This window comes from Xylona heveae (genome assembly GCF_001619985.1).
Source record: "Xylona heveae TC161 unplaced genomic scaffold L228scaffold_8, whole genome shotgun sequence".
Taxonomy (NCBI): domain Eukaryota; kingdom Fungi; phylum Ascomycota; class Xylonomycetes; order Xylonales; family Xylonaceae; genus Xylona; species Xylona heveae.
Genome location: NW_017264200.1, coordinates 367,462 through 392,433, shown reverse-complemented (window position 1 = coordinate 392,433; position 24,972 = coordinate 367,462). Strand labels below are relative to the sequence as shown.

Here is a 24,972-nt window from a genome sequence, read left to right as displayed (position 1 = left end):
CGGCGGCCCCTGGCGGTAGACTCGAGGACTTCGCTCGGGTAAGAGCTTCGGGCTTCAATCCCTGCGCTGCACCTTGCCTCTGTACCGTACTTTACTGCAGCGACAACATGGCAATACCGACGTTCGTCACGCTGCGTACCTAGCCAGTCACGTACGGTACGGAGTAAAGCAGACAAAAAAGGGACAATTAAACATGATTTAGTAAAAGGCAGTCACAGCGAGACTAATATTATATAATATAGCCAATGGTCTAGATATAAAATTCGAGAAAAAATTGAACATTCTTGTTCAGCAAGCCCAGGATCTTCTCACAGCAAAAAAAGAATGAACGAATAGTTCCCTGAGAATGGAAATGAGAAGGCAAGCATCCAGACAGACAAAAAAATAGTCTATACTATTACAGATAACGACTTCGCAGGGCTTGACTGATGGAGCTCATGCGGCTGGCTACGCCTCCATGCTGCATGTTGCTCAGCAGCGCTTCCTCAAGAGCGGACTGTGTCACACTGGCATCTAAAATTGAAAATAATTAATTAGAAATCTTGCAATTGAGACGCGAGAATTCGTGCCACGTACCATCGAGATCACTGAAACTGCTTCCCATGCTCGGCGTGCCATCGCTGCCTTCTCGGACGGTGGCGCGTCGCCGAGGACTGAGCGCCGCAAGCTCGCCGGGCCGACGAGGACTTAACGGGCCGGGACCTCGTTGTTGTATAGGCGCGGCCTCATTTTGAGCGGCTGCTGCAGCATTTGAGCTTGTGGAGCTGGCTGACGAATGCTCAGTCGTCAAACGCTGCCTAGAGATGTTGCCAGGAAACGTACGCCGTGGCGGCGCTTGCTGCTGTTGGGCGCCGGTACGTAAGGTAGCATTCGAATCATGAGTAGGGACAGTGGAAGGGTTTGAGAAGGGAAGAAACGCAGGACTGCCATCGTCTTCCTCTTCATCCTCATCATCACCTTCGTCGTATCTACCTGCGCTTGCTTTGCCCGCTGCGAAGCGCGGCGGTCGACGGAAAATCTGACTTCTGTAGTTCTGCACGCCAGAATCAGAGTCAGAGGATGATGACGATGAATCTTCCTCAGGCGAGTCGTCATCATTGCTAGGAAGCTTAGGTGATTCTACTCCAGTGCTATCCGCGGCTCGACCGGCATCCGTAGCCTTAGGTAACGCCTTAGCGGCTGGTTGACTTTTGAGAGGCTGTGGGAATGAACTTCTAATAGACCGAGATGTTGTCTGACCAAGATGGAGTGGGAGGTATTGCCGACTTTGGGTCGCTGTGTTCGACGAAGAAGTGCGCGACAAGGACGTTCCTTATCCGTGTCAGAAGAGGCATTTACTGTAGTAATTTACAAGAGTTACCTGATATTTTTGCCTGCGCATTGAGGCCAATAGTATCAGGCCTTGGTACAGGGCTATCCCTAGACCGCATGGAAAGAGACGAAGGGATTCGAGGCGCTATTTCATCGTGAATAAAGGTGTCTCAAAGGCATACCGTCAGAACGCTCCTACCTGTGCTGCCACTTGGTCCCCTCTTCATTGTAGAGTTACTTTGTGGTCCACCTAGGCTAGTAGGTGTGGAGGTAGCAGAGCCTCCGGCCAAAAGTGGATTTCCTACTTTGCGCATCTGTGCTCGTACTTGAGAAAGTTGCCGTTCGTACAGCCATGCTGCCTGTTGGAGAAGGAAAGGAAGCGTAACCTCAAATTGGTCCGCACTAAGTAGATTTTCAAGTTAGTACTTTTCCTCTGCCACCTAATTTGGGGAAATCATACAGATCGTGCCCTGGTAAGCATTAGTCGATGATCTATCGCCTTGGATGCTAAAAGTTTGACAGCTTACAATTTATGTCTGCACTCCTTGATGCTTGAGAAAGCACTTTCCACAAAGATCGGTCTTTGGACGCATCCCAATCAACCTATGAGCATTTAGTTATGGTTCTGGCTTCAGCAGCTGTGCAGAAAGCGGTCTATACCGGGGGAGGATCAACGAAATCCCCTCGCGGGAATGGCAGCCGGATGAATACGGTAAAGTGAACGTTCGGTGGAGAAGGCCGGCGCTCTCCAGGCTGCGTCAATATGTGATCGGGAATTGCAGCCATCAGATGTCTTCAACTGATGCCAGATGCAATATTAAGTTGTGGACGGGCTAAAAGATACACAATATAGCTTGCATGACCTGGTCGGTTATCGATAATGAAGCTCCTCTGACAGTCATAAAGGCGGACGCCTCATCAAGAGCTCCACCAATTTGGTTAGCACGAAAGGCCCCATGGGCGGGTGGTCCCGTTAGCGAATGGACCCGAATGTGCTGGGGTAGGCTGTATGCCCGCTCACAACCAGTTTTGTCCGGTGCCCAAAGATACCAACAGCTCTATAACGAAAAGATGAATGCAGAACGATCTTAGCACCATCCTCGGTACTGTCAATCGTTTTCATAATACGCACTCCTTTGGTGTTTCGTGTGCTGTGAAGCGGAGTTTGCACTTTGACCGTACAGCTTCAAAGATTAAATCCGATCTCAAAAACTTTTTATTTCCTTTCACATTTTTATTGCCAACAGTCACAAAACATGATTTTTTAAAGACAGATCACGATGCAGAAAATTAGTTCAATGTATTTATTTCCGATATTTCAGTCTTGGTAAAATACATCTCAATGGTTTCAAATATCGCACAAATATACTGACAATGAATGGTAAAACTCAAACCCCGCCGGGCAGTAAAGTACACATTCAAGCAAATCCTACTTCAAATTGTCTTTGAAGCTTCATCAATAGGTAAGTAAGTGAAAGCCTAACAGTGAGATCAACACAGTAAATATCCCCTGAACGAAAAAGCAAATACCAAATGCCCAATAGAGCTCCGATCCATTGACTGAATGTATTATCCATGAGATTATACATCAGGTCCTGCCTTGATAACTTCAGGCGTCGCTTCATCCTCGTATTTCTTAAAGTTCTCCACAAAGAGTTTGCCGAGTTTAGTAACTTCATCTTTGAAGTCGGCCTGGCCGGCCCAGGACTTCTTGGGGTTGAGCAATTCCGAGGGCACGCCAGAACAGGTCGTTGGTACTCGAAGGTTGAAGGTCTCGTAAGTCTCATATTCGGCCTTGGCTAGTTCACCAGAGTGAATGGAATCGAGAATGGCACGGGTATACTTGAGTCTTAACGAGGTATTAGAATGCGTACATTGAACTACCGAGGAAGCTCGTGCTCAAAAGAAAACTTACGGGCAACGCTTTCCACCAGTGGTGGCGCCAGCACCAACCCAACCAGTGTTCAAAAGCCAGGCATTTGCCTTGTGATGAGCAATCTTATCTGCAAGCATCTTCGCATAGCGCATCGGGTGCAGTGCCAAGAACGGCTGCGCGAAGCAAGATGAGAAAGTCGCTTGAGGCTCGGTCACGCCCTGCTCGGTTCCAGCCATCTTCGAGGTGTATCCGGAGATGAAGTGGAACATGATTTGTTCAGAAGTGAGCTTTGAAATTGGCGGGAGGACACCTCGTGCGTCACAAGTCAGGAGAATGATGTTGGTAGGGTGATGAGAAGTGAGACACGGAATCTTTGCATTCTCAATGTACTCGATGGGATAGGCACTGCAGACAAATAAGCTCAGCCAATCTTGTTCCATATCCGTTGCATTTGCATTTCAAACATACCATCGTGTGTTCTCAGTCAAACTGGAATCGTCATAATCCACATCACGGGTTTCGGGATTGAAGACAACATTTTCCAGAACGGAGCCAAATTTGATGGCATTGAAGATGTCAGGCTCTTTCTCCGCAGACAGGCCAATGCATTTAGCATAACACTAGTAGAAATGTTAGTTAGAGATTCAGAGACGGGGGGGATGATCGCAAGAAAAAAACATACGCCGCCTTCAATGTTGAAAACGCCGCGGTCGCTCCAGCAGTGCTCGTCATCACCAATGAGGGCGCGCTTCGGATCCGCAGAAAGCGTTGTTTTACCAGTACCCGAAAGTCCAAAGAAGACTGTGACATCTCCATTTTTACCCTCATTGGCGGAAGAGTGAAGAGTAAGCACGTTGTGCTTGACCGGCATTTCATAGAAGAGGACAGTAAAGATACCCTTCTTCATCTCACCGGCGTACTCGGTGCCGAGAATAATCATTTCCTTCTCTGCGAAGTTGATCGCAACCGACGTCGCAGAGGTCATACCGGTGGTGAATCTATTTGCAGGGAACGACCCAGCATTGTAAATGACATAGTCAGGTCGGAAGTGCTCCAATTCCGCCCTTGTAGGGCGAATGAGCATATTCCGCATGAAGAGAGCATGGTAAGCGCGGGCGCAAACGACACGGACATTGATCCTGTATCGTTCGTCCCAACCAGCAAATCCATCAATCACATAGATGCGATTTCTCGTGTTGAGATAGTCGACGGCACGCTCTCTGTTGATTCGCCAGACCTAGAGCAAGCCCCAATGCAGCCAAGCGTCAGCCACAGCACGTGATGGAGGGGCATTTGCCGAAAATGTGGGGGGATCACAGCCGAGAATGCGGGGAAGCGAAGTGACCAAAATAACATGACAAGGGACCCAGCCCGGGGATCCATGAACGATGACGGAATGGGACGCTCTTTGCATAATAGAGCGACCAGGGAAAAATTGACATGAAGACTTCAAAAAGATCAAGCCAAGGAAAGGGACATAAAACTCACATCGGGCGACATGGGTTTATTGACAGGACCCCACCACACATCCTTCTCAGAGTTGGGCTCTTGGACAATCCGTTTGTCCGAAGGGGACCGCCCTGTTTTTGAGCCCGAATATGCTGTCAGGGCTCCAGTTGAAGTGATGGCTGTCCCAGTTTCGTAGACAAGAGCATCCTCGTAGAGTGCAGCTACTGAAGGATTTGCAACCTATTTCAAAAGTTAGAAATCTGCTGGCGTTTGCGGGGACAAGCCAACGAAGAACAAGTGTAGTACATACAATCGCGACACGGTCATAGTCAATGTGAGCCTTCTCATGAAGCTCTTCCTCAATCTCAGTGTGTTCCCTGGAAGGACTGTATTTGCGAATAAAAAGCTCCAAGTTAGTTGTCGCAATAGCAGCAAACAGTGGCAACAAGCAAGTCGCAAAAGCGCCAAGCCTTCAGAAGCACGGATAAATACATACACAACTCCACCAGGGTGCAGAGAAGTTCGATTAACGCTTGTTGACACCATTGTTTTTAAAGAAGTCGAGTGAAAATTTGTATGTTGTTGTTTCCAGAGCATCTGACGAGCATAATCCTCTGCGAGAGCGCTTGCCTGGGTGGGTTTGCCGCCGGGCTGATCGGGTTGCTTTATAGCGGACGCCATGGTTGACGATGAGCGTGAGTTGATGGAGCTGGAGCTTCTACCCCAGGATGCACTACGGCGACGATCGTGGAGAAGTGGGGCAGGTTGGCGGGCTTCCGAGACGGGAACTCCTAGATGACCCGAATGCCCTGGTCTCCGACGCCCAACCCGGCCAGGTCGCGCGAAAAAGAGTCGGAACATGCGATCAAATCGGATATTTCCCCTCCCACAGCCTTCAAACTCAAAGGTGTGACGAATCAGCTATCTTTGTCTTGGTGCAAAGGAATGATGAAATAATTTGTTTCATACGAGACAATAGTCTGCCCGTATTGGGGACTTTCCTCAGGTCCGAGCGGGTGTTACTGAAAGAGTGAGAGCGGGAATATGAGGAAGCATGTTCTACCCTGCAGAAAATCCGGAAACGACGTAAACAGAGAGCTAAAATGACAGTGGCAGAAGTGTGTCCAATAGAAGGGACTGGGTATGCTAGAGCACATCCCAAGCATGCAATCAACAAGCGGCCAAGGTCTGCATCGTTGCCTCAGGTGTTATTTTCCCTTCTTTCACGGATGCACTACTGCTAACTTACTCCTACCTCCAAAAATTTAAGTTATTTCCCTACCAGCTGACTTCATCGCCTCTGATACTATTCTGAGAGCAAACACATTTTACCCAAGCAGATGAGAACTTAACAAGGTCTGAAGCAGAAGAAGGTAATAAAGATAGACCAATTAGCCAGTAATAAGACTTGGTGAGGTTATAGTTCATGCCAAGTAACATATGCCTTATGCCTGTGCATGTCGCCGCATACATCGTGAAGAATTTCCTTGCTCCTCGGCAACCCTATCAAGCCTCCGTTGCTCCCTAAAACAAGATGGCCAGCATTTCTCGGTAAAACAATAAAAGGCATGTGAACGAGACAACCTTGCCCCCCCCAATGCCGCATAGGTAGTTTGGAGCCAAGAACGTCCAGGCAGCTCTGCAGCTGCTGTGCAAGCTGCCATTTAATTTGTGTCACATATTATCTTCTAGATGACTATAGGATTGGTATATAATGTCACATATTATCTTCTAGAGGACTATAGGATTAAGACACAACCATGGTCTTGCCCCTATCTACGGTTACGCCTCAAAAAATTAGATCGCCGTGTCAGTTACATCGTTTTGAGTTTTCGTCGATAAAACTACGTGACAAGAGATCTATCTAATCAGAGACAGTCAATTAAATTAAAGCTTAGAACTTTTTCTCGTCCTTCAATAAACCGAAGCCGATATAGAATCCAACCGTTCCTAAGAGATATTTCGGTTAATTTAGTGAGGGATGTCTCCGTTTCCCCAGATTGTTCAAAGTCCCGCGTGCTGCGTTACCGAAAATGGACCAAAGGGGGGATTGGGATGGATGATCGACACCCGGTAATAACCGGACAAATTCCGACGACGCAAGCATTATCTCCAGCCTTCCCCGCAACCAACAACGTCTCTGACTACTCGTATCTACCTACGTATTTGCTGATGCAGAGCATTGTCTCCTCTTCAGAGAGCCCATAGCGGCTGTGGTCATAGCTCCACGACCAATCGGAAGGAGGCCAATTATCTGCTCCAAGCTGGCTCATGGCGTCGATGTATGTTCCGTCTGGAGGTCCAGCCATGTCTAACGATGACAACGTGTTTATGCCAAGGATTAACCCATCGCTTTGGGGGGTTTATTATCATTAAACCCCATTTATGCAGTACAGCAGCATTTGTGTCAAAGTTGTCCTATCATCACCACACATAGTACCGCGCCTATTCGTAATCGCTCTTGGCAAACGCCACAATAGTGACAAAAATGTTGCACAATAATCATTGATAAGAGTGGTATCATACATAATAACCCATTATTAGTAAAACTATAGAGGAGATGAGAGAGTAAGTCCAAGAGCACAAACAACCTTTCCTGAGTAATCATAGGTTGTCAAAAGAATACATTTCGCTTGATATCAAATACGAAGGGATAAAATGAATATCCAACAATGTTTGAAGCGGAAAAAATCATTTCTCAGCCTCCACTTTTTCCTTGTTGCTGGCTGAACGGATCCGCGACTTGAGCCGATGGCCGCCTTTGAGCATCAGCCATGAGCAGAAAAAGACAACCATAAAATTAAAGATACAAAAGGCGAAGAAGATGCCGTAATCGCGCCATTTATGAGAATAGAAAGCATTGAACCCAGCAGCCTAAAATTGTGGTAAATGTCAGTAAGAAGCACTTCTTGAAGCGGCCGCCAAAATGAAAGTTCGGTCAAGCGATGACGGCTGGTGTGCCGTGCCAGGGGTGAACTTACGAATTGGTCACCATTGGCATATTGACAAAACATGCACATGCCATCCACCTCTCGAACGTATCCGCCAACCGCGCGCACAAAGCCTCGAGTGTATTGCTCGCAAGTCTGTCCCGCCGGAGGAGTAAACCGAGCGTACTCGCTTTGGGAGCAGTTTATAGGGATGCCGTGCGTAGCAACTGCGACAAACCCTTCGAGCAGATAGTGGAAGGGTGTAAGCCAATACATCCAGCTGCGCCAAAAATAGGGTAGTCCTGCGTAGGGTACTACGACACCACAGAAGGAAACGACGAAAAGAAAGAAGACTGGAACGAGCAGCGAAGCCAGCAGTTCGTTCGGGGCAAATGATGCAATAGCCTGTCCAAAGCCAACATAGTACACCTCAAACAGCATTAGTAGCATCCAGGTATATCCAGCATTGAAGCTATTCCGGGGAAACCCCACTCCCCAGTACCAACAATTGAAATAGATAGATCCTGCCACGATCGCATAAGGTAGTTCAACAAGTATCGCGGCGATTGTAAATGCTATCCAGGAATAAATTTTGGAGTTTGCTTCACGGGAGGTGTAAAGTTTTCGGAACCGAATAAACTTTGGTTGCAGTTGTTGAATCAAAGGAGGCGAAATTGTAAGAGTCATGAAGATGGAGAAAAGCCTCGACTGCATGTCAATTTGTGAACGGCCAAGTTTCCAGAAGGTGAATGTGTTGAAAAGTCCGGTAAAAATATGAAGCATGAATTTTCCAACAATATATTCAGGAGATCGCCAATAAGCGCTAGGAGAGCGGCATATTAGTACAATAGCATGGAGGGTATCACGGGTAAACAACTTACACAAAAGTGCGCTTCACAACTGTGGGGATTTGAGTAGCCAAGGGCATAGCAAACTCTCGCTCATCCCTAGTATGACTAGAGACAGTTGCCTCCCGGCGCTCGTCAATCATAGCTTCTATCTCCCGGAGCCGCTGGTGGCTTTCTGGGGACTGTTCCCAGACATCGCCCCAATCTTTGCCTTTGTAGTTAGGATCACCTCCGCCAATTACCTCGAGCATATACTCGGCGGGGTTTGCATCAGGTTTGCAGTGCTTAGCCCCATTGCGCTCGAAATAGCTTATCAGATCCTTGGAATCTTTCCCAAGGGATCCATGATATACAACTCTCCCGCCACTTTTTAGAAGCAAAAGTTCATCAAAATGTTCGAAAAGCACTGACGACGGTTGATGGATCGTGCAAAGGATGGCTTGGCCGGCGTTGGCGAGCTTGCGAAGGAACCGAATGATATTGAAAGCAGCGCCAGAGTCCAGACCTGAGGTTGGCTCGTCTAAAAACATCAAAAGCTCTGGGTCACGGTCAGAAGCATTGCAAGTACATAGATTCTGAAGGACTACTGACCTGGCTTGCTAGCGAGTTCAACGCCAATGGTTACTCGTTTCCTTTGTTCCAAGTTCAATCCGGCTCCAGGCACTCCGATCGTTGCGCCTGCAATGTCTCTCATCTCTAGCAAATCGATAACTCGTTCGCAATACTCGTACTTTTCAGCGAGGGGTACCTCCTTTGGCTGTCGCAGCTTGGCAGAAAATTGCAGTGCTTCACGCACAGTCGAAGTGGGCTCGTGAACGTCCATTTGTTCTGCGAAACCTGTTGCTCGTTGAAAAGACTTGGGGAGCGGCCGTCCATCGACCAGAAAGTTGCCTCTCACAACACCAAAACTGATTCTCTGCGCCAAAACGTTGAGTAACGTTGTTTTTCCCGCCCCTAAAAAAGGCGACCTGTTAACATGAAACAACTTCTCACGTAGGGCAGTGGCTTACCTGATGCACCAACCAAGGCAGTTAGCCTCCCAGGTCGAACATATCCATTGACACCTTGCAACAAGGTTCTGTGACCTCCTTTATAGGGAATCGTATAATTCACATCCTGCCACGTGAAAACAGTTTCGTTCCGAGCGACTCCTTTAGTGTGTCCTTTGTTAACATCTGAGTCACTTGATTCGCTGCTCAAAGGTGTAGCGCCACCGCCTTTTCCAGTTTCTTCGTCGCCACGTGTGCCAACCGCCTCGAGCGCCCGATCAACTGATTTAGGTGTCTGTCCACGCATAAAGACAGTCACCGTCCCGCCTCCTTTGTTAGGCTTTTGCAATTCCATCCCAAAAGCGGTTAAGCAGACGAAGAAGGTAAAAAAAGCACAGATAAATCCGACGTTTCTCCACAAATGAGATCGAGTATAGCCAAAGGCAGTGTGTATATAGTCAGCGCCACTGACTGTCGCTTGGCCTGGCCTGCTACCTTGAATTAGGCAAGACTGATGCCCAGGCTGAGCACCAGGTCCACTGGGCACAAGGTACGGCGGAACGCATTGAATCTGCAAATTGTAGAATTCGTTGGACATCAATGCTTCAAAACCATATTGGCTGGCAATCATCAACTTCTGTCTCCCGGCACGAAAGTAGCAGGATCTTTTACTTACACTGGGTTAATCCACCTAAGCCAGCTTAACCATGGATGCATACTCTTGGGGGGAACTGTTCATTGTCAGTGTATGTATGTTGACGGTTTGGGGTTGTCTAAACGGGGAAAGGGAAGATCATACTAAGGTAGCCTGTATACACAACCAGAGCTTGAATGGCAACGCCTGTGATTCTAGTTGCCACATCAAGAGATGAACACAAGGCGCCAATCGACCGAAAGAAAGAATACATGGTCATGGTCAAGATAAATAGAAGCATTAGACTGATAAAGAACTGTGATGCCGTCCGTTGGAGATTAGACATGAAATAGACAATTATGTCGAATAGAAAGACTTGAACCGCAACGAGCGGGACATCCACGACAACTTGTGCAATGGCGTAGGCGGCGGGCCTATAGAAAGAGCTATAAGAAAAAGTTAGTAAATTCTAAGTAATAAAAAAGTAAATAAATAAAGCACGACCGTCCACTTACAAGCTCTTATGTTTCATTAAAATCGGTCGGCTTGAGAACGCAGCAGTCAACTCGGCGAGAGCCAGAAGAGCGTTGAAAAGAAGCATAAAGAACATCACACCGCCGCGTTCAAAGACGCCTGAACTTGTCTTTGGCATGTTATAAAATAGACTTCCGACGATCAGAGCCTGGAAGATAATGCCTCCCCATTTCCCAATCAACGCCTGTCTATCTCCGAGCATGACCAAAAACTGACGATGCGTACAGGCCATCACCTGCCTGTGGAAAGGAAGTGTATAGTTCCGTTGCGTCTTTTTACTCTCCAGCGCTCGCCGTTCCTGCTCTTGCTGCTGCATTTCAACTTCAAGGGATTCAATGTCAGTCATAGTCTTTGTGGATGCGCTGCTGTTTCTGTATGCTTCCGCAAACTGAGCTGCCGATCGGGGAATGCGGTCTTCCCATCCTTCCTTAACATTACGTTCATGTTCATCGGTGACAGAGGTGAGAAAGTCGGCCGTTGTCCATCGAGGCAGAGCGACAAACCCAAGGCTTTCAAAATAAGCTCTGGCATCTTCAGTTCGCCCAAAGTAGCACAATTCTCCTTCATGGATGAGCATAACCTTGTCAAAAAGGTTAAAGAGGCTTTCTCCGGCTTGGTACAAAGCTACTGAGGTTGACACATGGGCCATATTTGTCAAGGAACGTAAGCTCTGGACGTATTCAAGGGCGGTATTGGCGTCCAAACCACGGGTAGAATTGTCCCAGCATTGAGTGCTGGCTTTTGTTATCATGGCCTCTGCAATGCTGACACGTTTTTTCTCTCCCCCGGACACGCCACGGATGTATTCGTTTCCCACTTTGGTATCCAAAGTGTGTTCGATCCAGAACAATTTGGCAACGACACGCAAAAATTCGCGGACATAATCCATGCGGGATTCACCCTCGTTCCTCGACTCCTTTCCGGGAGTTCTTGTCTTCAAAGCAAAAGTAAGGGTGTTCTTTACAGTAAGTGTTGCGTAGTGTAGGTCATCTTCCGGATTGTATAAGACTAGAAACGAAAAAGTCACAAAATTAGTGTTGTAGGGTTTGGATGGGTTTCATTCTGCGTACTTTCTCCACGGTAGTTTTTCATCATGGTATGAGCATCCGTCCCACCGTAAGTCACGCTCCCTTCGACGCTTTCATAGCCGTATCTTTGATTGCCTACGGCTTTCAGGAATGTCGAACATCCGGCCCCAGGTCGCCCCAGAACCAGTAACATTTCTCCAGGTCGAATGCAGCCGGTAAAGTTATCTAGTAATGTCCGCACAGGCGGTTTTCCTGCGGCTTTTCTAGGACCTTTTGTGATGACATTCTTCAAAAATCGAAACGGGCCAAGCAAGAGGCGACCGTTGGTAGCCTGTAAGGCGGCGCCGATACCCATTCCTTTCACAGTGAGGTTGCGGAAGATGACTCCGACGTGCCGTGTCTTCTCGTCCTGCGAATGCGCCTGACGGGTTCGACCAAACATGCGAGACATGAGCCGCTCGACCTCGACCAGTTCCTCCTCTCCCATGTCTTCAAGCATTGAATCGTTTCCTTTCTCGTCCGGTCCTTCATTTCCGCTCTGATTAGTCTTACGTCTCGATAGAGCACGGAAGAGATCATCTTCAGTGAGCTTGCGGCCAGATGGAGGCCGTTGGGGTCGAGAAGAGGTTGACTTGATCGGGGCGAACTCTTTGTTTCCTTCTTCATTCTCGTCGTCGTCCGATGTGTCATCGGAAACTGCCACCGGTGCATCTTCATGTTGCTTTGATGATCCTTCCTGAGGATCTGTCCGTGCATTTTGCGTTGCAATCCGAGAAGGAGGGAAGCCACCTGAATTGTTGGTCCTCTGATGGGCCGAAGGAAGATCATTGGGCCTTTGAGACGCGCCTCCATATGAGCGTTGTTGCGTTTCGTCAGCCGGCGTTTCTGGCCATGCTCCAGGGGTGTCCTCGATATGCGGAGTAGCCAAAGGACCGTTAGACATGCTGTAGAGGGTTTGTTTGTTCAACTGAACGCAAGGCGTCTTCGAAGACGCGACCACCGTTCGTTAAGTGCGCGACCAGGCACGTAGGCAGGAGGATCTACGTCTCAACCTTCCCTTGTACGCATTCGAATCACAAACGGCACGCTGTTGACAAAGTTAGGTAGGTAGGGCAAATCTATCATGCTTTCGCAGGAGGGGAAAAGAGGCTCGGAACAGGATTCAACACGCAATCTCATTGAATGGGACGAGGTCAGACAACACGGGCAATAGCTGTCTGCAATGAGAATAGCCCAATCATATATGATAACTGCATCCCGTAATGGTGTAGGAGCTCTAGCTTTTGCTTTCTCATGACGGAGTAAATTCCATCCGTCGTCCGAACGTCGATTCGCTCACCACTAGTAGTTGTTTGCCCCAAGGCGGACCAACGGTGGGAACCCAGCAGGGTGTCCAGAGACTACTAAGCAAGCCATATTTGCAAGCGAAACATCCTCTTGAAAAGCACTCAAGTTGCATGCTCCAGTAGCAGTGGTTTGCGAGCCAACATCAGATGCGGTTGGCTGATCTAAGCCTACGCAGATATCAACAATACGGACGCTCGTCATCATCATCATCGAGCATAGCTTGTAGGCCCCCTGTAAAGACAAACAGACAGGGAAGCAGCATCTAGAGACGCTGTCAATGGATGGGGGTGTAAGTGCTCGCACATGGTGTGCTGAGAATAGGATGGACCCCGCCTTCAGCTAGGTGCGCAAAGCAGTGCTTCCCGTCGTAACATATGAAAGTCGTCATGATTTTCTTCAAGGGCCAATCGCTAAGGTTGAAGAAACGCAAACGGAACTGTAAGGTACCGATCAACCGACTCGTGGCGGAACTATTACCCTCCCGACCCCGATTGAAGCTTATAACTTTCTCCAGGCTAAGCCAAGGAATGTCCAAAATGGACCATCGCACCATTGGTAATGCTGTGCAGTACAGTCAGTTTAATCCGCGGCAGAAGCACGGGGGATAAAGTAGCCGGAAAAGCTTAAACTCATTCAGGCCTCACCATGACTCCGACTATCAACGTGGAGATTTAAGCCTTCGAAACGTTAGCGAAAACCTGGGGTAAGCCGACCGAAAGGCGTTAACGATCCCATCCCGGATCCAGCCCTATCCGACTTTCCGGCCCGCGCATTTCATCCTGTTGCCTGCTAGGTGGTTAAATGGTTGGTATTCATGACATACACTACTCTTCGTATCATGTTATGTAGACGTAGCAGCTCGGCGAATCCATAATATCAAGCAAACATAAATTCTTCAAAGGCACCATGCATGAATTACTCTGTATAAAATTAACTTAGGGACTATATTCTCTTGAATTAGAGAAAACCTAGACTAATGTGAGAGAGCACAATGTTCTCTCAGACATAAAATGTATTTCATGCATCATCATCATCCTCATCATCATCGTCACCCGTATGGCTCTGGTACCCGTCCAAAATTTCTATCATCTGCCTCAACACATCAATAGAATTTACTCTCACCAAAGTAGAAAGAAGAAAATAAACGAATCCAGAATATGGCGCTCGCTGAAAGTCTACTACGCTAAACGCCACAAAACTCCATGAATCGTTCGTCATTACGCATTGCTCGAGGCGTCGGGGAGCTCTCCAATGACCTCTTTGAGAATCTCGGGTACAATGATGCTTGCATCGCCTTGGAAAAACCAATCGTCATCCATCAAGTTTCCATAGCCTCCTGGTGCGTCGGCTCGATCGACATTGACTACAGCCACTTTCGCGCCCTTGGCTCGGGCAATATCGACATAACCCGCAGCTGGATAGACTTTGGCACTGGTACCAATTACCAGTATGAGATCAATCGGCCCTTGGCTGATCCAGTCATCCACCGTGTCAAGCACTTCTCTGGGAAGCTGTTCGCCGAACCAGACAACACCGGGTCGTAGTAGTCCGGTGTGGCATTTTGGACACCGAGGAAGATCACGAATGCGAAGCTCGGGTAAAGCGACATCCTCATCTGCTATATCCAGCTCCTCCTCCTGGAGTTCCTTTGTAGCCTCCATCGCGTTCTCGAGCGATTGCGCAGCCTCGCTGCCAGTTCTATCCGAGCCTGAAGGGAGAGGTTCCGGTGCACGAGTGGGGATGGTCAGGGAAGGTACAATCGGGTCGCGGAAGTTGTTATGTTCGACGAAATCGCAATAAAAGTCTGTACACTTGACATCGAATAGAGAGCCATGCAGCAGCTGTAGTTTTGAGCGCGGATGATTCGCTCGCTGTGAAAGTCCTATAAACTCGTTGTGAGCAAAGCTACGAATTCTGAGATTAAACTTCTGCGCAGCTTACCGTCAACATTTTGACTGAGCGTCATAAACTCGTCATTGACTTGTGCAAGCTTCGCAAGCGCGTAATGTGCTTTGTTTGGCATCGCCTTAAGTGCCATGTGCCTTCTGTAGCTGTAAAACTGCCATACTAGACCTGGGTCTGCATCGAATGCTTCGGGAGTGGCCAACGACGCGGCATCATAGGTTCGCCATAACCCGCCGGCCCCTCGAAAAGTAGGAAGGCCAGAAGAAGCTGAAAGACCGGCGCCAAGTAGAGCGAGAATTCGTTTAGATGACTTGAGATGGGCATGGAAAGACTGCAAGTCTGCAGGAGGAATCGAAGCGCTGCGGACAGTGGACGCCATCCTTGCCAGCTGTTGAAGCCAGAATGACATATACAAGTTGAAATATTCAGCGAGTCTCGTTTGCAAATCCGTCTTACTTTGTCTGCGCGAAGGCGATTGTGAAGATTAAGGAGACATGAAAGGCGGTGAAGCGTAATCAGCTTCCAAGCTAAGGTAGCATGAAGCTTTCTTTTGTTGATTATTTGTTTTGGCCTGAGGCACTCAAAGATAAGAGTTTCCAGGGTGTGGGGATGACGTCCAGCGGAGGCTTCCGCGTTTTAGCCTTCGTTTTGCGTCAAAGGATGCTCGGGTCTGCCCGATTTGTCTTATTCCGCGGCTTGTCATTCGCAGAGGAGGACAAGATCTCTACGGCATCAACCCAATTCTCTGTAATTGAAGATGAGACGGAGCCTGCGTAGTGCCAGTCAGCTGGCTAGATGTGGAACAAGGCCTTTGCACAGCAGCAGCAGGCCATTGTGCACCAGCTTCGGGCAACACACGGCCAAGGTCGGAATTTCTAGACGGCGATACGCATCTGTGGCTGCCGCCGAGCTGCAATTCGGGCAGCCGCTTCACGAAACACACCCGCACATTCTAAGGGCTGGGGAAGGCATGTTATAAGTAGATAATTGAAGACAATATATGTATTAATTGATTGTAAACAGTAACTCCTGGCATCAGCGCTCTCGAATACGCAACCCGTCGAGCGAGACTTGCTGCGAAACTTCCGCATAACGGCATAGCCATTATTGCTTCTTCCGACATCAAGTACCGTTCTGGCTCTGTATTTTACGAGTTTCATCAAGACTCCAACTTTTTCTATCTCACCGGTATGATTGTTGGTGGTGCAAAACATTCCGTGCGAGATGCTGACAGAGAGAGTATACAGGCTTCAACGAACCAGAAGCTCTAGCAATTATTGGTAAGCGAATGCAAAGATGCAAAAAGGATTGCTCTCTAACATTCATCAGAGAAGACTGGCCCTGGCCCGGAACACATTTTCCATCTATACGTGCGACCCAAGGATCCGAGGGCTGAACAATGGGAGGGTGCTCGGTCGGGAGTTCAAGCTGCTCTGGATGTCTTCAATGCCGACGAGGTAGGATCGAGACGAGAAACATTCGCATTTTAAACAGTCAAAACTGATGATTGGCAGGCAGGGGATATAAATCAACTACACTCCGTCCTCCCTCCCATTGTCGCAGAAGCTAGCGAAGTGTATACAGACATTGTCACTGGCAAAAGCGCTCTCTCGTCCTTTTCGCGACTCTTCCTGGGGCCCTCGTCAAGAACAGAGGGCTTTGCCAAGATCCTCGAAAAGAGCAAAGTGAAACAACTTCGGCCCATCATCAACGACCTGCGAGTGATCAAGAGTGAGGCCGAGATTGCCAACATGAGGACAGCGGGACGTGCTTCTGGCAGAGCTTTTACAAAGGCAATGGGCAGGAGATTTACGCTGGAGAAGGATCTGACTGCTTTTCTCGAGTACAAATTCAAGACCTTAGGGTGCGACACTTCAGCATATGTGCCGGTGGTGGCTGGCGGAGAGGTATGCTGAATTGCATTATTGTAACAAATGTACGAAGATATGTACTGACGATTGCAGCACGCTCTCAACATTCACTATGTTCGCAATGATGATGTCTTGAGGTGAGACTAGCACTCCAATATTTTCTGCTTTGTTATTCTAACAAAGTTCTAGAGACGGTCAACTTGTTCTTGTCGATGCTGGTGGCGTAAGTCTGCCTGGTTCATTCTTGCGGAGCAAATATACTGATAATTCCAGGAATATGGCGGCTACATTACAGATATCACACGAACATGGCCGGTCAATGGGAAGTTTACGGACCCACAAAAAGAGCTTTACGAAGCCATTCTCCGAGTCCAGTGTAGCTGCGTATCTCTTTGCAGAGCAAGCGCTGGCTTCTCTCTGGATCAGATCCATCGCATTGCGGAGAATGGCCTTCGCGATGCTCTTTCACAACTTGGATTCGACATGAGTGGCAATGTATGAAGATCTTGTCGCTTCTCTTCTCATAGCTAATTCGTCTCCCTAGGCCCTGGAAACCCTGTTTCCCCATCATCTTGGCCACTTTGTCGGCCTAGACGTGCACGACACCCCGGGTTACCCACGAAGAGGCAACCTCCAAGTAGGCCAATGCGTTACGATAGAGCCGTAAGTCTTGACCTGTTTCGAGCTGGTTAATTGTAAATTGAATAAATATTTAACGGTGTGGCAGTGGAATCTATGTTCCCGATGACGAGCGCTGGCCGAAGCATTTCCGCGGTATCGGCATCCGAATCGAAGACAGCGTCTGCGTGCAAGAGGAGAATCCGCTAGTCCTGACGACTGAGGCTGTCAAAGAGGTGCGTACCATCGTCATGTTTCTTTTCTTCTTTCTTCCTTCTTCCTTCTTTCCTTCTTTCCTTCTTTCCTTCTTTCCTTCTTTCCTTCTTCCTTCTTTCTTTCTTTCTTTCTTTCTTTCTTTCTGTTTCTTACATGATTTTCTTTCATTCGTTTTGCGTCCACAAAGCTGATAATTATATCGCACAGGTTGTCGACATTGAAGCTCTCTCCGAGTCTTAGTCTACATATATAGTAGAACAGCCCCTGTACATGAAATGTAAAAAGAAAGAACCTGAATGTATAAATCAAAATTCCACTCCACATGAGCCTCAGTGTAAGATACGCGTTTTAGCATCGCAATGCAGCCTAAGCAGAGTGGTTCCGTACGTTTCTCGTACCATAAGACGCGATGCATACTGCAGTATACATATCCGCGCAATATTACACACTCTATTCCTACCAAATGCAGTAGATTGGATCTTACTTATACGTCCTACTGTCACGCATGCAGCGTATATGCAACGCATCTGCATATGCAAATATGCAGTACCCTTACCGTGTAGCAACTCGGTTTCATTCGACCAGCTGAGTAACGTAGTAACGTAGCCAAACAATTCTGTACACCGATAGCTCAGTAGTTCTGTAATTCCGTAGCTGCCGTGTGCCCAGCAGTCAAAGTTACTGTTGTTACCGCGATTTACACCCGGCAGTCCATCTTTATCTCTTCGGTGTCCGGACTCTTCCCTTCAATGCAGGATGCAAACTGCGAGATGCGAGATACAAGATGCAAGGGGGCGCGCTGTAAAATCATGTGCCCCCTATCTAGGGAACTGAGTTACTGTACGTAGTAAACGAAGATTGTTCTCTTTTACGTTTTCTTTTTCTTTTCTCTCTTTCTCCCTTTTCTCTCTTTCTTTCTTTTTTAGAGTTTTGTTCTGCCTTATTTGTTGGTTTGTTGGTTTGTTTGTTTGTTTGGGGAGGGAAAGCCAAAGGTATAAAATAAAATAAAATAAAATAAACCGATACCCGAGATTCTTGGATTATTGGCTCTATACTCCGTGTACGTAGTAGAGGACATAGACACTAGACAATAGAGCAATGGATCATGGGAGTCAGGACTACCTGCTGCCCGCTGCCTGCATACTCGTACGATAGGAACCGCGTATGAGCCATGACCACGAATTCACTGTTCACAAGCAGATTGTCTGATTGTCTGATTGTCAATTTGTCAATTTGTCATTTTGTCATTTTGTCAAATTGTCATTGATATAACGGACTCTGTATGACATGGTGACACCAATAGGACTGCATAGTAATACAAGGATCCCTATGAGGCTATGATAGGAGAGGGTGTTTAATCCAACAGATAGAAGGATTTGAACTGGGACAATTAGCGCATATTGGAGGGAGGATGAGTCACGATACTAAATAAGATAAGGTAGAGGGAGTACAATAATTCATTTGAATGGCACTGGCATAGGCACGGCACGGGCATAGTCCTAATACCGAAAACCAACCCACAGCCCACAACACACATCTACTCTTCTGCCATATAAGCAATAGATAGATGTTGAATAACGTTAACGTTAACGTTTAATCGACCGGAGAGCTGGAAGGCTGAAGGGCTGGAGAGTTGGAGGGATAGAGAGGGTTAGAGGATGGTTGGATGTGGATACCGTGGCAAACCACAGGAATGTTGATCCCCTACCTCCGTATAGTCCTACAGTCTGACCCGCCTACCGATCCTACCGATGTGTGTGTGTGGGCAGCGTGTATGGGTAGCAGCAGATCGAGATCCAGAAAAAACTATATCTTTATCGAGTAGATCAAAGGGAGGGGGTAATGTCGCAAGCCTGCAAGGTTACAGGGTCATAAGGCAGGTGTATGTCCCAATATAGTAAACAATTAAAAGTTAAAAAAAAAATAATAAGAAAAAGAAACAGAAAATAAAAACCCCCCAAAAAACAAAGGTAAAAAACAACAACAAAACAAAACAAAACAAAAAATGAAAAGAAAGGTAAAAAAAAAATTGAATAAAATAAAACAAACCAAACCAAACCAAAATAGTAAGATAAAATAAAAACAGATAAAGTAAAATCAAAATCGAAAAAAGGGGGTCAAGGCATCGTGATCGTGTTCCTTGCATTTGGTATGCAGTAGCGAGGAATACGCACGACCCCTTCGCCCCAGGCGGCCCCCTCCTCGCTCCCGGGGAAAGTCTACCTGCGGCTGGCGTCCTGCGTCCTGCTGCTTGGCAGCTTGGCAGTTTGGCGTTGCCACCCATCCTGGAACCAAAGGGGCGCTTGAACGGGTTACACAATGTATAGTGATACTGCGACTCCTCCATAATGTACAGAGCGTACAGAGTGTAAAGAGTGCACGGTTGAGGTTGTATGCTGAGAGTAAAGTAGATAATGTGGATAGTAGCAAGATAATAAGATGAGAATATCGATGAATGGCATTGGTATTGTACATGGTAACCGAAATAGCAATATTTGGGTAAATGGAATAGAAAGGAAATAAAAAATAAGATAAAATGATAGGAAAAAAAGAAAAGGATGGAAAATGGAGATGGTGAATAAAAACGGAGAATAGAAAATCGGAAATAGATGATAGGAAATGGAAAATAGAGATAATGGAGATTTAAAATAAAATAGCAAAACGAAATCCAGCCCACGACAAATAGAGTCTATTTCCTTTCATTTATTCCATTCTCCGCTGCCAAATGCCTAGCATAAGAAATTGCTCCGTAGTCTAAGAACCGATGCAAACAAGCTTGATGATAAAAAGATTAAAAGCCAATGGACAGGGAATACAAGTAGGGAATAAGGTCGTATCAGGCAGGACATTACCTCGTATAAGAAAATGCTCAATACCATACGGTGTGAAAAAAAAAAAAAAAGAGAATGAAGAAATAAAAAAAAGATAGGAAATAACAACAAAAGAACACATGAAACTAAATACGAGAAGGATGGGACCCGGCCGAGCCTCCTGAACGAATATACGTCGCCGGTGGCATCCGCGGCTGGCGTGTTGCAGGATGTTGCTGAAGCTCAACGTCATCGAAATTGTCCTTTTCCTGGACCGAGCCTGTCCGAGAATGTGTCATTTCCGAATGCGCAGAAAAGGCATCCGCCCTCGCGGCATGCTCGGCGTGCATTTTCTGCATCTTGGCCTCGTGGCTGGACTTCATGCTCATGCGGACGGCAAAGATGATGGAAATCACGATTCCCATCCCGGCGAGACCAATTCCAGTCCAGGTGGCGCAGCGGAATCCCTTGAGCGGATCGCCGCCGGCGACTTGGACCTCAACTGTGCCGGCAATACCGAGACCAATTGAGATGGAGTAATTGACCACAGTTGCGACGAGTGAAGCCGCAATCCCCTGATGCTCGTGGGAGACAAAGTTGCTGAGCATGATTGTTGATGCCGGAAAGCTAATATCCATTCCCCATGGCGTGACGAGGATCGCGACAAACCATTGTGCCCAATACGTCTGGTGTACCGGCGCAGTCGAAATGAGAATCAGGCCGACGCAAAATGCAATCATTGCAACCACCATCAGCCTCGCAACAGGTACCTTGTGGATCAAGAACCCAGTCGTCATGGACGCGAGCAGGCCAGAAATACCCGCCGGTGTCATCTGCGCGGCTGCATTGAGCGGCGTGAGATGCCGAGTCACAAGCATAAACCGGAACATGTAGTAGATCCAGATACCAAAGCTGCTCCACCCCGCTGCAACGCATGCTAGTACGTAGCCTGTCTCGCCCGATAAGCTGTGCAGTGGGACCAAGGGCTGTGCGGCCCGCAGCTCAATGAAGACGAATAGCCCGAGTATTATGAGGCCGATGATGAGAAGAATGTAGACGTACGGTTTGTCCCAGCCGTAGGCAGGTCCTTGGTTCCAGGCAAAATTGACGAGCACGAGACCGGTCACTCCAGTGATGGAGCCAGCCCAATCGAAGCCGGCTCTTCTGTGAACATTGTCGGCGGCGGATGATTCCATCGTGGGGATGATCAAGTAGCCTCCAATAGACAGGCCAACGCAAGCAATGGCAAAGGAATAGTACGTCCATGGCCACCATGCCAGCTGCGAGAAGAGAGATCCAAAGACGGCACCAACGATGAAACCATTGGGCGCCGTGGCTCCAAACATGCCAAATACCATTCCCTTTCTCGGTCCCGGAGGATAGAAGCGGCCCAGAAGAGCCAAGCCGTTTGGTAAAATAAATGCCGGACCAATGCCTTGCATGGCTCGACAGAAATTGAACAGCACATGACCCGAGTAGACGCTCAAGCCAGCAATCAGGGACCACAAAGCAAACCATATGAAACCCGAGCAAAACATGAGTCGATGGCCGTACATGTCGCCCAGTCGGCCGGCAATGAGAATAAATGTGCCCACGGTCAAGCTGTACGAGGCGGAAAACCAGCTGAGAAGGCCAGGGTTGGTGATGCCAAAGTCCTTTCCGACGATGTATTGTGTGGCAATAATCTGACCCAAGCCGGCTTGGGTCATCAATTGAGCTGAGCAGATGATGGCCACAAAAGCAATTTCATGTAGGAGGCTTAGTTTGGGCGCCGGCGGTGGTCCCGACGGGCTCGGGTTGGGAGCTTCTCCCCTTTCTTCTTCGAGTCTCATTTTGAATGCACGAGGTTCGAGTTCGAGGTCTCTTGCTGCTGCCAGGCTGGCTGATCGATCAGGAGAGAACATAGGATGGTATCCAATGGAAAGGGAGAAGGGCGATTTATATGTATTTTTTTTTAATTTTATGTTTAGGGTTCTCCGTCAATGGTATCGGACGTCTATTGCAGGGGGTTCAACACCCTAAGCTCCGATGGTGAAGCCACCTAGTGGGGGCAATCGGCGGCAATATGTCAAAAAAAGAATTCAAAGGCGATATAGAATAACAGCTCCATCTTAGTCGGACGACTTCGGAGCATTTGACAGCTTATATTGTGCGATAACACCGAACATCCCTTGGATTACCAAGCAAGGGAAGGGAGGACAAGAGAAAAATAGTGTGGTAGGCAGATTTAGGGTGAGGGCGGAAAGAATTTAGGCTATTTCTTAATGTCTAATCAGGATTGTGATACAAAAGAGAGACACGAACAAGGGCATACGAAGGGTGGAAAACGGTATAATAGGACTGTCCTGGAGAGCCATCGATCTAGAATGAATAGATTACGTGCCTCATCATGGCTGACGATCCCCCAGCTCGTTCTTCTTCCGCCCAAATTATTGTCTGAGGTTGGGCGACGTAACTATGAGAGCTGACAGTGGTAGGACTGGTGGTAAGGGTACCCTAACTGCCTTCACTAACGGTATTGACTTAGCCAGATGCACCTGCGGAATTTCCGCCTTGTCTCTTCCGCAGCCTCTTCTTACCTACCTACTACGGTAGGTATTCTTCAGCCACGCAGGTACCAAAGCGACACACTTGGTTAACTACGAGTACCCACCTTAGTCAATCCCACTCCAAATTATTTAATCATCAGTCATCTAGCCACCCGTGACTAACGCAACACAGTTAACCACATTACGGTGTGCTGGAGTTGACGCGGAAATAAATCCCCCTCCCCCTACAAACAAGCCCGCTCTACCCGCCACCGTCCAGTATGTACATAAAGGGCAATCCCCGCATTACCCGCACCTGATCCGCTCCGAACGGAGTTGACGCGGAAATAAATCCCCCTCCCCCTACAAACAAGCCCGCTCTACCCGCCACCGTCCAGTATGTACATAAAGGGCAATCCCCGCATTACCCGCACCTGATCCGCTCCGAACCCCGAGATAAGGCAATGATGACCTGGAATCAAGCAAATGATAGCAATTACATTGAATGATCATTCGAATCATACTCCACATTGGCCTTCTAGATATCGTATGTTAGGAAAAATTGCACTGGGATCGAGCTCTGATTTGCGGATGAGAAGCTCCTGAGCGGGTAATAAGCTGCCCTGCAGGACCACAAAATCTATTGTGCATCGATTTAAATTAAAGAGTTATCACGTACTCACCAATTTCAAGTGCATAAAGGTTTTTTTTTGTCGTTTTTGTTTCTTCATTGGCAAATAAATCGATTGTTTTCGTTTCAGTTCATTTGTATCATTTATTCTGAAAAATTTTGCCTCCCATTTCCGTAATCTTTTCTCACTCTTCTGCCTTCCAACAAGATGATGAAAGCACTCCGCATCAACAAGGATGCTTCTGGCGCGTTTTCCCTGAATGCCGTCAGCCTTCCTATTCCGAAATCAAAACCCGGATCTGCGCTGGTCAAGATTCATGCCGCTGGTATTAATAACAGTGACACCAGCAACGCCAAAGGATATTTTCCTAATACCACCTTCCCGCGGATTCCCGGGCGTGACTTTGCCGGCGTCGTCGAGGATCCTTCCTCGTCGCTCAATGGCAAACGCGTATTTGGCACCAGTGGTCATATTCTCTCTTATACCGAAGACGGCACGCATGCAGAATATTGTCTCGTCTCCGAAAAAGGATTGACCGAGATCCCGAAACGCCTGTCGTTTGTCCAGGCGGCATCAATTGGTGTTCCATGGACTACAGCATTGCTCACCTTAAAGCGTGCGCACACGCAGTCAAAGGATGTCGTCGTCATCCTCGGAGCGACTGGCGCGGTAGGAGATGCTACCACTCAGTTGGCCCGCTCCATTGGTTGTAAGACGATTACCGCTTCCCGCGGCGACACCACGGATATCAACCTGACCTCTGACCCTACGCTCGAGAGTGTCAAGAAGTTGACCGACGGTCGTGGCGCAGACGTCATTATCAATACAGTCGGCGACCCGCAATTAATGTCCAATGCGCTCAAAGCGCTGGGGTTTAGAGGTCGGCTGTCTTATATCGCAAGCAACCCTCCAGACTCTGAGCTCACTTTTTCCTTGAAAACTGTCTATCGCCAGGAGCAGACGATTGTTGGCACCAACTCCCTTGCTTATGAGCCCGAGGAAACAGCCGCCCTCTTGGCCGAAATAGCACCTGGTTTTGATGATGGCAGATACAAGATGAAGGGAGACGATGAGTTTACTCAAGTGAAGCTTGGTGAAGAGGTGGTGGATGTCTACAATAATTTCAGAGCAGCAAAGAAACGATTTGTTGTCGTTCCATGATGCTCTTGCTGAGTCTGTCGCTCAACTACCGAAACGGCTGCCATTTTCGCAATGTGGCCCAGATAATTAGAGCTTGTCAGTTTGCCATGATTTTTGCTTTTCTAGCCTATTTAAATTATTCATACCTCCAAGAGAAAATATATTCACTAGAATTTTATACAATGACTATCCCGATCGCATGTTGTACCATTTGACAGCCTGCGACATTGAACGTGAGTTGCATATCTCGCTATAAATTGTGATCATGATATCGTATTTGCAAAAAAACTATGGAGTATATCGATT

At 47.7% G+C, this 24,972-nt stretch overlaps 8 protein-coding genes across 8 annotated transcripts; 2 read left to right on the top strand and 6 right to left on the bottom strand.

Annotated features, from left to right (window-relative positions):
• Positions 1–216: 216 nt before the first annotated feature.
• L228DRAFT_248880 (hypothetical protein) lies at positions 217–2,169 on the bottom strand. Its single transcript, XM_018332963.1, has 7 exons — positions 1,972–2,169; positions 1,839–1,914; positions 1,772–1,781; positions 1,511–1,713; positions 1,361–1,456; positions 577–1,311; positions 217–513 (listed from the first exon to the last, which is right to left on the bottom strand). Exons 1-7 carry the CDS (start codon positions 2,095–2,097, stop codon positions 398–400), a joined length of 1,362 nt encoding a protein of 453 aa, XP_018186670.1. The 5' UTR covers positions 2,098–2,169; the 3' UTR covers positions 217–397.
• Positions 2,170–2,587: 418 nt separating this feature from the next.
• L228DRAFT_248878 (phosphoenolpyruvate carboxykinase [ATP]) lies at positions 2,588–5,407 on the bottom strand. Its single transcript, XM_018332962.1, has 7 exons — positions 5,133–5,407; positions 4,947–5,022; positions 4,676–4,876; positions 3,870–4,424; positions 3,656–3,807; positions 3,227–3,592; positions 2,588–3,160 (listed from the first exon to the last, which is right to left on the bottom strand). Exons 1-7 carry the CDS (start codon positions 5,315–5,317, stop codon positions 2,893–2,895), a joined length of 1,803 nt encoding a protein of 600 aa, XP_018186669.1. The 5' UTR covers positions 5,318–5,407; the 3' UTR covers positions 2,588–2,892.
• A 1,762-nt stretch (positions 5,408–7,169) lies between these two features.
• Positions 7,170–12,950, bottom strand: L228DRAFT_222166 (hypothetical protein). The gene is made up of 9 exons (XM_018330293.1): positions 11,642–12,950; positions 10,553–11,579; positions 10,203–10,483; positions 10,080–10,134; positions 9,425–10,023; positions 9,006–9,368; positions 8,448–8,952; positions 7,618–8,389; positions 7,170–7,510 (listed from the first exon to the last, which is right to left on the bottom strand). Exons 1-9 carry the CDS (start codon positions 12,540–12,542, stop codon positions 7,328–7,330), a joined length of 4,686 nt encoding a protein of 1,561 aa, XP_018186668.1. The 5' UTR covers positions 12,543–12,950; the 3' UTR covers positions 7,170–7,327.
• A 1,213-nt stretch (positions 12,951–14,163) lies between these two features.
• L228DRAFT_269512 (DHS-like NAD/FAD-binding domain-containing protein) lies at positions 14,164–15,230 on the bottom strand (the record flags this gene model as incomplete). The annotated part of the gene is made up of 2 exons (XM_018335283.1): positions 14,164–14,828; positions 14,888–15,230. 2 exons carry the CDS (start codon positions 15,228–15,230, stop codon positions 14,164–14,166), a joined length of 1,008 nt encoding a protein of 335 aa, XP_018186667.1.
• A 337-nt stretch (positions 15,231–15,567) lies between these two features.
• Positions 15,568–17,993, top strand: L228DRAFT_231686 (putative metallopeptidase family M24). The gene is made up of 11 exons (XM_018330573.1): positions 15,568–15,819; positions 15,875–16,039; positions 16,099–16,131; positions 16,181–16,308; positions 16,366–16,758; positions 16,816–16,859; positions 16,912–16,945; positions 16,996–17,217; positions 17,267–17,385; positions 17,450–17,576; positions 17,764–17,993. The coding sequence occupies exons 1-11, from the start codon at positions 15,609–15,611 to the stop codon at positions 17,794–17,796; spliced, it is 1,509 nt and encodes a 502-aa protein (XP_018186666.1). The 5' UTR covers positions 15,568–15,608; the 3' UTR covers positions 17,797–17,993.
• Positions 17,994–19,424: 1,431 nt separating this feature from the next.
• Positions 19,425–20,005, bottom strand: L228DRAFT_166401 (hypothetical protein). Its single transcript, XM_018329432.1, has one exon. It carries the CDS (start codon positions 19,901–19,903, stop codon positions 19,469–19,471), a length of 435 nt encoding a protein of 144 aa, XP_018186665.1. The 5' UTR covers positions 19,904–20,005; the 3' UTR covers positions 19,425–19,468.
• Positions 20,006–20,444: 439 nt separating this feature from the next.
• On the bottom strand, positions 20,445–22,529 carry L228DRAFT_248874 (MFS general substrate transporter). The gene has a single exon (XM_018332961.1). The coding sequence runs from the start codon at positions 22,196–22,198 to the stop codon at positions 20,513–20,515; it is 1,686 nt and encodes a 561-aa protein (XP_018186664.1). The 5' UTR covers positions 22,199–22,529; the 3' UTR covers positions 20,445–20,512.
• Positions 22,530–23,509: 980 nt separating this feature from the next.
• Positions 23,510–24,879, top strand: L228DRAFT_248873 (GroES-like protein). Its single transcript, XM_018332960.1, has one exon. The coding sequence runs from the start codon at positions 23,734–23,736 to the stop codon at positions 24,685–24,687; it is 954 nt and encodes a 317-aa protein (XP_018186663.1). The 5' UTR covers positions 23,510–23,733; the 3' UTR covers positions 24,688–24,879.
• The last annotated feature ends 93 nt before the right edge of the window (positions 24,880–24,972 follow it).

What these genes read in the sequence shown, in the direction of transcription:
- L228DRAFT_166401 (XM_018329432.1), bottom strand. Translation starts at nt 19,903, where the DNA reads ATGGAGGAGTCGCAGTATCACTATACATTGTGTAACCCGTTCAAGCGC.
- L228DRAFT_248880 (XM_018332963.1), bottom strand. Translation starts at nt 2,097, where the DNA reads ATGGCTGCAATTCCCGATCACATATTGACGCAGCCTGGAGAGCGCCGG. An exon ending in GGGACCAAGTGGCAGCACAG is followed by an intron (nt 1,457 to 1,510) that starts GTAGGAGCGTTC and finishes ACGATGAAATAG; the next exon opens with CGCCTCGAATCCCTTCGTCT. An exon ending in TGCGCAGGCAAAAATATCAG is followed by an intron (nt 1,312 to 1,360) that starts GTAACTCTTGTA and finishes GACACGGATAAG; the next exon opens with GAACGTCCTTGTCGCGCACT.
- L228DRAFT_248874 (XM_018332961.1), bottom strand. Translation starts at nt 22,198, where the DNA reads ATGAGACTCGAAGAAGAAAGGGGAGAAGCTCCCAACCCGAGCCCGTCG.
- L228DRAFT_248873 (XM_018332960.1), top strand. Translation starts at nt 23,734, where the DNA reads ATGATGAAAGCACTCCGCATCAACAAGGATGCTTCTGGCGCGTTTTCC.
- L228DRAFT_222166 (XM_018330293.1), bottom strand. Translation starts at nt 12,542, where the DNA reads ATGTCTAACGGTCCTTTGGCTACTCCGCATATCGAGGACACCCCTGGA. An exon ending in GAAAAACTACCGTGGAGAAA is followed by an intron (nt 11,580 to 11,641) that starts GTACGCAGAATG and finishes TTTCGTTTCTAG; the next exon opens with TCTTATACAATCCGGAAGAT. An exon ending in ATGCCAATGGTGACCAATTC is followed by an intron (nt 7,511 to 7,617) that starts GTAAGTTCACCC and finishes CCACAATTTTAG; the next exon opens with GCTGCTGGGTTCAATGCTTT.
- L228DRAFT_248878 (XM_018332962.1), bottom strand. Translation starts at nt 5,317, where the DNA reads ATGGCGTCCGCTATAAAGCAACCCGATCAGCCCGGCGGCAAACCCACC. An exon ending in ATAAACCCATGTCGCCCGAT is followed by an intron (nt 4,425 to 4,675) that starts GTGAGTTTTATG and finishes GGCTTGCTCTAG; the next exon opens with GTCTGGCGAATCAACAGAGA. An exon ending in TTTTCAACATTGAAGGCGGC is followed by an intron (nt 3,808 to 3,869) that starts GTATGTTTTTTT and finishes CATTTCTACTAG; the next exon opens with TGTTATGCTAAATGCATTGG.
- L228DRAFT_231686 (XM_018330573.1), top strand. Translation starts at nt 15,609, where the DNA reads ATGAGACGGAGCCTGCGTAGTGCCAGTCAGCTGGCTAGATGTGGAACA. An exon ending in CAATGCGTTACGATAGAGCC is followed by an intron (nt 17,386 to 17,449) that starts GTAAGTCTTGAC and finishes ACGGTGTGGCAG; the next exon opens with TGGAATCTATGTTCCCGATG. An exon ending in CGACTGAGGCTGTCAAAGAG is followed by an intron (nt 17,577 to 17,763) that starts GTGCGTACCATC and finishes TATATCGCACAG; the next exon opens with GTTGTCGACATTGAAGCTCT.